This window comes from Chenopodium quinoa, unplaced genomic scaffold (genome assembly GCF_001683475.1).
Source record: "Chenopodium quinoa cultivar QQ74 unplaced genomic scaffold, ASM168347v1, whole genome shotgun sequence".
Classification (NCBI taxonomy): domain Eukaryota; kingdom Viridiplantae; phylum Streptophyta; class Magnoliopsida; order Caryophyllales; family Amaranthaceae; genus Chenopodium; species Chenopodium quinoa.
In genome coordinates, this window is record NW_018742864.1 from 2200085 (window position 1) to 2211059 (window position 10975).

Below are 10975 nucleotides of genomic sequence, written 5' to 3' on the forward strand. Positions count from 1 at the left end.
CGTTTTTTTTTTTTAACCGGTTTTTTTAACATTAAGGAACGGTTCAATTGGCACCGGTTCAAACCGGTGCCCTTTTACTTTTTGGCACCGGTTTGGTCTAAACCGGTGCCTTTTATATTTGTGTAAAATGGCGCCCAAATTTGGGCCGATTTTTGGCACCGGTTTGGCCTGAACCGGTGCCATATGGGGGGTGCCTAATGCTATTTTTCTACTAGTGTATTATTAAAAGAAAATAAGATGATTGTTGTTTAGAGTGATAGTCATCTCATTTTTCTTTGGCAAAGGATATGGAAAACATCGAATTTAGTTTGATTCGATTGCTTTACTAACATGATGTAAACAAGCCAATGGCTATCAAATCATCCAAATCATTTGAAATTTTTTTATATGATCTTGTAATCATAACTCAACACTTTATGCATTTTACATATGGGCATCACTACTTAATAGGAGGTCCATATGTGCAAAGACCTAAGGTTGACCATATTTTCATGGAATGATGATTTTGGTACATGGTTATGGTATACCTCAAGGAGTTATGAAGAATGGATAGGCTCAAGTATACTCCCAAAATCCCTTACTTTTGGTGCTTCTTAAATTAAAAGCTTTCTGCTTTGTGTGGCAACGTCCTACATTAGGTGCCTTTTCCTTGTCCTCTCTCTTTTTTTTTCTTTCTCTCTCCTTTTTTTTTTCTTTCTCTCTCCTTTTTTTTGACAAGTTTTGTTTTGGGCTTAGAACAATTTTTCTTTTTTCTTTTGCATTTGATCTTTCCTTTTGGGTTTAGACTAACTTTGTGTCCCCCTCTTATGTTTCGTTCCCCCAATTTCCTATTTGTATCTTTGCACCATTCCCATCCCAAGGAATAAGAGCAACCTTTGATCGCCACCTGGAAAAGAAGTCAATGAAGCTTTCTTCTTCCCCTTGCTTAAGCAATTTGAGATTGCGCAAGGTAGTTGTGAGCTCGATGTTATCTCCATATTGGGTAAAAAAGGCTTTTACAACGTCACTCCAAGTGGAAGTTTGTTTTGCATCGAGGTTATAAAACCATGATCTAGTAGTTGGGTCCAATGAAAGAGGAAAAGTACATGCATATTGTAGGGAATATTTCAAGCGTTAATCCCCTAGCTCGAACCCCACTGTGATCATACACTAAAGTACGGTGGCGTCCAAAAGGGAAGAAGATAGAGCAAAAGAGTCGCCAACAAGTTTTAGGAACTTGTAAACCGTTCACAGGGTGAAGGTTACACCCCTTAACGATCCAAGAGATCGTCAACTCCAATAAGGTCTTGAACCAAATAAGGGTTCGGGGATGAAGGTACAAATCCAACCTAAAAGAGATTGAACCTGCCCTAATAATAGGCCTCTACTTTATTCAGATCGTATTCATGTGCGCTTTTGATTAACCATTCGATTCTTCACTCATATCAAAGAAGTCTCCGAGGATAGTTTCCATAACGTAATGCAAATGCTTTTCTTTGGAATCTCGCGCATGAAAAACTTGGTTTACTTGATTAGCCATCACAAAAGGGTCATTAGTATAGCATAACCTTTTAAAATTTACACATAATAGCCCAAACTCATCTTGCTCCACTTGAAACCAATTACAGCGAAACAATACCACTTTAAAATGACAAAAATAATCTAAATCAATGATATAATCCACCACTCCATAATATTTTACATCCCCAACAACAGGATTTTGATCCCTAGAACTTGCAAAACTCGACATTGAAGATGTTACACTAACTCCACTACATTGAGTTTTCCTTTTTGACTCATGTGCAGTTGTATGAAATTTGTTACCATTTATTAGGTACCCTTTAAAACTTCTCACAGTATAGTCAGGACCTTGGGATAAAGCCTTGATTTCTTTGGAAACATTTTCTTCCCGTACACAATCCTTGAACCATGCTCCAATATCATGACTATGCTCTTGTGCTCTCTCCCACCTACTCTGCTTAACCCGTCTACCTTGACTTCTTTGACGATTCACAAAATCTTGATGTTCACTACATACATATCACAAGGAAACTTAGTTGTATTAGTCAACTATAAACAATAAAGATTAATTATAGTTAATATGAAATAATACCTTAAAATTACTTACGGACCTTATGTAATCATTGATTTCATCACAATTAAAGAGTACATAACGATGAGCTTTCATCAAAGTGTCCTCATCTAAAGAAACCTTTTTGCCTTTATTTTTCTTTTTTACACCTAAAGGACGTCCAACATTAGAAAAAGGCTTCCATCTTGATTGGATGCAGTATCATCATCATTTCTAGGTGCCCATTCAACTTGGAACTAAAATCATCATGAAGATATCGAGAACAAAAAATAAGGCATTCTTCTGCCAAGTAGGCCTCTGCAGTGGAACCTTTGGGTCAACTTCTATTTTTTACATAAGACTTCAATTTACCCAAATACCGCTCTTTCGGATACATCCATCGACCTTGAACAGGGCCCCCAAGCCTTACCTCCTCTATAAGATGAAGTGGAAGGTGAATCATTATGTCAAAAAAACTTGGGGGAAATATCTTCTCAAGTTGGCAAAGTATCTCTATGATTTCAGATTCAAGATCATTGAGATCTTTAGGCCATAAAACTTTCCTACATAAACCCCTGAAAAAGGATCCTAGCCTAATCAAAGTCGATTCTACTTGCTTAGGCAACACATTCTTTACCGCAATTTGGAGCAAATAATGAAGCATAAAGTGGGCATCATGGCTCTTGTAACCAGCAAACTTCCTCTCATTGGATTGGACACATCTAGAGATGTTTGATGCACAACCATCGGGAAACTTAGCACCTTTTATCACACTGCAGAACAAGTCTTTTTCACTAGAAAATAAAGACAAACAGGCTTTTGAGTATAAACGCTTCCCTCTATTATTTGTTCTCTTTGGATGGACTTCATTTCTTATACCCATATCCTGTAAATCAAAGCGGGCTGCCACATGGTCCTTAGTCTTTCTTGGGATATCAAGTAAAGTATCGAGCACACTGTCACAAATGTTTTCTCAATGTGCATAACATCATGATTATGACGCAAGGTATTAGTTTCCCAATAAGGAAGCTCAAAGAAAATTGATTTCTTCTTCCAAGGAAATTTATTTCTGCCCTTCTTTTGAGTTTTCCCAAACTTATTTTCAAACCCTTCTAAATCCTTTAATACCTCAGAACCCAAGAATCTAGTAGGAGGAGGAGGCCTTGTCTCTACATTGCCATCAAAAGCTCTCTTATTACGACGCCATGGATGATTTTCTTTCAAAGATCTACGATGTCCCGTGTAACACATTTTCCTGCTATACTTCAGGTATTTGGACCAAGTCTTATGATTGCAATTCGAGCAGGAAAATTCTCCTTTGGTGCTCCATCCGGAAAACATTGCATGAGCAGGGAAGTCACTGATTGTCCATAAAAAGGCTGCCTTTAAAGAAAATGTTTCATCTTTCACAGCATCATATGTGTCAACTCCAACTTCCCATAACTCCTTTAATTCCTCGATTAATGGTTGCAAGTAAACATCAATATCATAACTTGGAGAAGGACCAGGTATAATCAAAGACATGATATTGTACTCGGACTTATTATATAACCACGGAGGAAAATTATAAATGGATAAAACAACAGGCCAAATACTATATGACACACTTATAGTTCTGAATGGGTTGAAACCATCAGTAGTAAGACCTATTTCGAAAATCACTTGCAAATTGAGGATGTGCAACATCGAAATCTTTCCAAGCTTGTCCATCAGCAGGGTGCCTTAATTTGTCATCTTTCTTGTGATCAGTTTCATGACATGTTATGAGTTCAGCCGTCATAGAGCACATGAACAACCTTTGTAGACGAGGTTTTAGAGGAAAGTAACGTAGAACTTTTGCAGGAACTTCTTCGTCAGGCAATGCACCTTCCTCTTTTTGCTTCTCATTTAACTTCCATCGAGAGGCTTTACAAACATGGAAAGACTTGTCATTTGCACGTTCTTTCCAATACAACATACAATCATTAGGACACGCATCAATTCGTTTGTAATTAAGTCCAAGGTTCTTCACCATTTTTTTAGCATGATGAAAAGAAGTAGGAAGCTTTGCAAATGGAAAGGCATCACATTGAAGCTTCATGAACTTATCAAAAGAAGAATTGCTCCACCCGTTAAGACATTTAAGTAGATAGAGTCGCACTGTGTATGAAAGAGCAGAAAAATTCTTACAGCCTGGATAAAATTGCTCCCGTGCATCCCGTAACAACTTATAAAACTTTTTAGCACTCTCATCTGGACCCTTCCGAAGTTCTTCTGCTTCGGAACTTGAACCTCCTATAACATCTCTGAAAATATCATTAATCATCTCGTCCATATTGTCTAATATGTTTTGATTATCACACTGATTCTCATCTCCCCTTGAAGAAGACCCTGTTGTAATTCCTTCGCCATGAAAGTTCCATACTTTATACCTCTTGTTAAATCTGTTAGCAATTAGGTGATTGAAAACCTCCTCCCTTGGGAACCAAAATCTGTTAACACACTTCATACATGGGCATAAAATATCCGGTTCATCATCTTCCTCTGTGTCCGTGGTTGAATTTAGAAATGCAAAATCTAGAAAATTCTCAACTCCTTTGATATATTCTTCGGAACTATGGGGTGCATCAATCCAATATTTGTTGATGTTTGCCATTATAATACTCTATAACATAAGAAGTTATGTGGAGGATCAACAACAAAGGTAATAAACTAAAAGACAAATATTGACATGAATTCTTGGACTGGCTAAAACAAAATAAGAAGACAAACTTTCTGCAAATAAAAGTGCATATTCAATTTCAACTCTCAACAATTAAAGGTCACAAATTTCACAATACCACAATTGAGTCACACCGCAAAAGAGATACACCCTAAGAGAATGGTAACAAGCACCTAACAATCCTATATATATATATATATATATATATATATATATATATATATATATATATATATATATATATAATTTTGAAATTATATTATCAATACATCACATTATAAATTAAGAACGCAATATTATATAGAGCCATCACCTAGAGGTTGTCAACATTTAAGGATCATCTACCTATGTTATCCCACTATAAGATTGTTTGTCTTCTTTATTAATTTAGATTATCAAACCAATTAAACAATAAAGATACTTATATAATTTGATAAAAAAAAATTAAAATTCCCTAACTTTTCAAACCTACTAAGAATTAGCCTGACATATTATGAAATTAAAATAACTAGTTGAGTCGAGTTGACAAACTTACTTGTATTTGTTTCTTCCTCAATCTACAAGCTGCTTCAATCTACTCCAGACAAGATGATACCAAACAATCTACTCCAATAAATTGCAATTTGATACCAGAAAACAGTAATCAAAAACAAATTTTAGCACAAAGACAATCTTTTGATTTCGTAATTGGAGTTTGTTCGACTTTTTGGGAAATATGATTAACAATTATTTTATTTTTAATGAAAACTAAGAACGGTGATTGATTTTGTGGGAAGTTTGTTATGGTTTGTTTGATTTTGTGTGCCTGCCACCTACTAACGAATTAATTGGGTTTGTTTTGTGTTTTCTTTCTTTCTTTTCTTTTCTTTTATTTTTAATGAAATTCTCTATTTTCTTTTTATATAATGTTAGGCCCATATTTACATACGAGCCAGGATGCTTAGGGCATTAATCCAAGTTCAAAGATTCAGCAACATAAACAAGAACGGCGTGATTGAAGTAAACAAGGAAAGCAGTAGGAAGAGCATCAATCAAGAAGATACTTGCCAAAGATACACCTACAGAACAGGGAACAAAATAAATCAAGAGAATCTTCCACATTTCAAATATATTCTGAATATCTATGTAAACCCTAGGGATCCCTAGGTATAAATAGGAAGAATTAAGCATTCTAAAACTCATGTACACTCACATATAATTCAATATAAACTATTTGCTCTACTTTTATCTACGGAACTGCGTCCCTACTGAACAAGGAGGCTTGTCCTCACTCAGTATTGTATATCTAATCTCATCTTCCTATTCTCATTGAATATTTATTGCTTACTTATTGATTATTTATTGCTTTATTATAGTTCTTATTCGATTTAGATACTATTGGTAGTATGATTGTTATTACCCCTCAAAACATAGCAAATTCTTAGATGTCCTAGCTGAGATTTGCCTAAACAATTTGGCGCCCACCGCGGGGCTGATAGCCAATTAACCTACCAATTCGCCAAAAACCAAAACAAACACCATGACTGGGCAACTAGTACCCTTTACCATTGCCGAAATTAATGAAGGAATGAATGCATTCCGCCAAACTTTAAACCAGCAGAAAAGCCAAATTGAAACACTGCTGGCTCAAAAAGTCCAAACTGAAGCCAAACTCACCAGTCTTACCAAAAAAAATGAAGCCCTTCGCAGCCAAATACAATCAGTCGCATCTAAAACCGTTAACACCAGAAAGAGCACTGAAAGTATAGCCATGCAGCTTGACATGTCCGGAACCTTTCACACCCCTAACGGGGAAAAAGGATCTAACAACAGGGAAGCAACCCTGGATCTAGACTTTTTGGATGCAAGAACCCTCAAGAAGAACAATCAGGAAGGAGCCGAAGAAGGAAAGGTAGAGAAGATGGTCAAAGAATACCTCAAGGTAATCGAGGCCAAAATCGCCAAAATTCCTGGAATGCCGAAACCCATGGAAGAAGAAGCAGCAGATGGCTATATAGAATTTCCCTTCTCAGAAGAGATCGCCATGGTAGAGGTGCCGAAGAGGTTCAGCACATGTTTGATGGAACAATGGACCCTGATGAGCATGTGTCCCTCTACAAGCAAAAAATGATGACAAGCTCGATCCCTAGAGATATAAGGGAAGATATCATGTGCAAAGGCTTTGGAGCCACGCTATCAGGTCCTGATCTAACTTGGTTCATTAATTTAGATAATGGGACAATTCGATCTTTTGCAGGAATGGTGAACCTATTCAAGATCCAGTTTTCTAGCAGCAGAAAAAATCGAGAAGCAGTCTTCAGATCTGTACCGTGTTGTGCAGAGACATGGTGAATCCTTGAGGGACTATCTAAACAGGTTCAACAGGGAGAAGATTGGGATACACAAGTGTGATGCTTCGACAACAATCGAAGCATTCAAAAGAGGGCTGCTAGACCATAGTGAGCTCTACAAGGAGTTGACCAAATACCCCTGTACAACCTTTGAAGATGTGCAAGCCAAAGCTATGGCTCAAGTCAGATTAGAAGAGGATACCTATGCACAAAAGACTCCTGAGCCAGATCACCAATCCAGAAGGAACATCAACTTTCCCAGAAGAGATCACCGATTTAAGCCATATCAACGTTCCCGCTTTGATGAAGGATCAGTCAATGCTGTTGAAGAAGAATTCTCCGACTAGAGGGAAGATCTTGAACTCCCACCTAAATTACATGAGTATTGCTTCAATGCTAACCCTGCAGGAGTAATCAGGACCCTGAATAAGATGGGGGACACTATGCAATGGCCCAGAAAGAATGATAGGCCTGGAGAGAAGAAAGATCCGTCCAGGTGGTGCGATTTCCATTCAGATATTTGTCACACAACCGATGAATGTGTTGCGCTCAGAAAGGAAGTTGCTTACCTACTGAAGAAAGGATATCTCCAAGAACTCCTGTCAGATAGATCTAAAGCTCTAGGGAAAGAAAGAGAAACAATGCAAGGAGGTCCTCCACCTCCGCCCCCAATTGTCAAAACCATCTGTTTCATATCAGGAGGATCAGAAGTGTGCGGCTTAACATACTCAGCAGCAAAGCGATACGCAAAAGAGAGCAATAAGGATCAACCAGACAGAAGGGAAAATCCAAAATAGACATTCCCATTATGTTTGAAGAAAGCGACGTAGTAGAAGGCCATCATGACGGTCTAGTAATTTCACTCCCAGTTGGAAACTCCATGATCAAGCGAATCCTTGTTAACAACGGAAGTTCTGAAAACATCATCATGCTCGATACTCTGAAACACATGAACATAGACGAAAAGAACATCATCAATAAGTCAACAATGCTAGTAGGATTTAGTGGGGAAACCAAGAAGACAAGTGGGGAGATCACATTAGCTACCTATGCGAAAGGAGTCAACCTACAAGTCAAGTTCCTGGTGATCGACACTCTATCCTCATACAATATGATTTTAGGCAGACCCTGGATACATGAGATGAAGGCCATCCCTTCTATATACCATCAAGTCATTAAGTTCCCTACCAAATGGGGTATTTAAGAAATCAGGGGAGACCCTAAAGAGGCCAAAGAATGTTACAAGATCGCATTAAAAGCAACATCCGCAGAAAAGAGTTCAGCATAGCAATTAGAGGGTCAACTGGGCCAAGAGAAGTTGAGCATAGAAGAAGAGCAAGAAGCCACAGAAGTCCAGTTGAACCTCAAGCACCCAGATCAAAAGGTCAAGATAGGGTCAGAATTGAAGCCAGATCTCCGACAACAAATATATGCCTTCTTAGAAAAAGAAAAAGATGCATTCGCCTGGGCTCATGAAGACATGAAAGGTATCTCTCCAGATGTAATTACTCACAAGCTGAACGTGGACCCAATGCATACACCAGTAAAGCAGAAGAGAAGGAAATTTGCGCCAGAAAGGAACAAGATTATCAACGAAGAAATCCAAAACCTATTGAAGACTGGAAAGATCAGAGAGGTAAAATACCCAGAATGGCTCGCTAATGTAGTGGTAGTCAAGAAGAAGAACGAAAAATGACGAATCTGCATAGACTTCACAGATATCAATAAGGCATGCCCAAAAGATCCGTTCCCCCTACCTCATATTGATGCAATGGTAGACGCCACAGCAGGACACGAGCTGCTATCTTTCATGGATGCGTAAAGTGGTTATAATCAAATCCTCATGCACAAGGATGACCAAGAGAAGACCGCCTTTATCACTAGTCAAGGAATATATTGCTACAAAGTAATGCCTTTCGGATTGAAGAACGCAGGAGCGACATATCAAAGACCGGTGAACAAGATGTTTGAAAAACAAATTGGGAACACAATAGAAGTCTATATAGACGACATGGTGGTTAAATCCAAGAAGGCAGAAGAGCACGTCAGAGACCTTAAAGAAGCATTTGCCATCCTGAAGCAGTACGGTATGAAGTTGAACCCCACAAAATGCACATTCGGAGTACAGTCAGGAAAGTTCTTAGGATACATGGTTACACAAAGAGGAATAGAAGCCAGCCCAGACCAAGTCAAGGCCATTCTAGATCTGGAACGACCAAAATCAAAGAATGATTTACAGAGCCTAATAGGGAAAATTGCGGCACTGAACAGGTTCATTTCAAAATCTTCAGACAAGAACAGAGCCTTTTACGAGGTACTGAAGAAAAACAAGGAATTCAAGTGGGAGCAGGAACACGAAGAGGCATTTCTGAAGTTAAATGAGTACTTGGCCAACCCGTTGATTCTCTCCAAACCTAAGGAAAGGGAGCCCCTCCAGTTGTACTTCGTAGTGTCTGAAGGGACGATTAGTGCGGTCCTTACAAGAGAAGAATGCAAGGAACAATTCTTAATCTACTACGTAAGCAAGACCCTACTCAGCGCGGAAACAAGGTACGCGTCCTTAGAGAAAATTTTTTTGGCCCTAGTTACCGCCTCAATTAAGCTACGCCCATACTTTGAAAGCCACTCCATACGAGTTCGCACCAACTACCCCATCAAAGCCATCATGAGAAAGCCAGAAATGTCAGGAAGGATGGAGAAATGTGCCTTACATCTGAGTAGGTACGATATACAATACGAGCCTAGGACTGCAATCAAATCACAAGCTTTGGCAGACTTTGTAGCAGACTTCAGTCCAGCCCTTGAGGAAGAAGCACAAAAATAAATATTGGCATTACAGGAGCCAAAGGCTACATAGAAGTGGATACTCCATACAGATGGCGCAGCGAACATACGCGGCGTAGGTTTAGGAGTAGTACTGACTTCACCCCAAGGAGACAAGATAGCACATGAAATAAGATGCAACTTCAAAGCCACCAATAATGAAGGTGAATACGAAGCATTGATCACAGGGTTGACCGTCGCAAGGGATATGAAGATACAACATCTAGAGGTAATTTCAGACTCTCTACTCATGGCAAATCAAATCAACGGAGAATATGCGGCAAAGGATACCAGGAGTATAGCTTACCTAGAAGTCACAAAGAAACTCATTAAGGAGTTCAAGGAATTCAAGATAGACCAGGTACCTAGGAATCTGAACACCGATGCAGACGCCCTGGAAAACTTGGGATCAAACATTAATCCAGAAGAATTTGGAGCTATCCCCCTAGTGCACGTACTCTCTCCGGCCATAGAGAAAGACTCAACCATGAACGTCTGCGAAGTTCAAATAGGTTCTACAGGGAAAGAAGGCGATAGCTGGACAACACTGCTAAAGGAATACCTTATGGACAAAACAGTACCAACAGGGAAAGTAGCAGCTCAAGCATTCGCCCAGAAAGCCTCCAAGTACTACTTAATCAGCAACGTACTCTTCAAGAAATCTGTAGCAGGTCCCTTTTTACGATGTCTAGAGAAAGAGGAAGCATAGCAAGTCTTACAGTCCTTACACAACGGGGAATGCAGAAACCATTCAGGAGGAAGGAATCTAGCCAACAAAGCACTCAGAATGGGATACTATTGGCCTAGCATGAGAAAGGATGCTGCGGAGTTCGCCAAGAAATGTTCAGCATGCCAAAGACACGCACCTTTGACACACAAACCATCAGAGGAGCTACACCCAACACTGACGCCTTGGCCATTCATGAAGTGGGGAATGAATATAGTAAAGCTACCCCCGTCATCAGGACAAAGAGTATACTTCTTAACAATGACAAACTACTTTTCAAAATGGATCGAAGCAGAAGCGTACAAGGAAATCAAAGACAAACAAGTCATCTCGTTTATAAAAAG

General features: G+C 39.0%; 2 protein-coding genes across 2 annotated transcripts; both read right to left on the bottom strand.

Annotated features, from left to right (window-relative positions):
- Positions 1 to 1399: 1399 nt before the first annotated feature.
- LOC110726212 lies at positions 1400 to 3574 on the bottom strand. Its single transcript, XM_021905679.1, has 4 exons — positions 3159 to 3574; positions 2406 to 3006; positions 2237 to 2307; positions 1400 to 2009 (listed from the first exon to the last, which is right to left on the bottom strand). The coding sequence occupies exons 1-4, from the start codon at positions 3572 to 3574 to the stop codon at positions 1400 to 1402; spliced, it is 1698 nt and encodes a 565-aa protein (XP_021761371.1).
- A 109-nt stretch (positions 3575 to 3683) lies between these two features.
- On the bottom strand, positions 3684 to 4685 carry LOC110726213. The gene has a single exon (XM_021905680.1). The coding sequence runs from the start codon at positions 4683 to 4685 to the stop codon at positions 3684 to 3686; it is 1002 nt and encodes a 333-aa protein (XP_021761372.1).
- Between the last annotated feature and the right edge of the window lie 6290 nt (positions 4686 to 10975).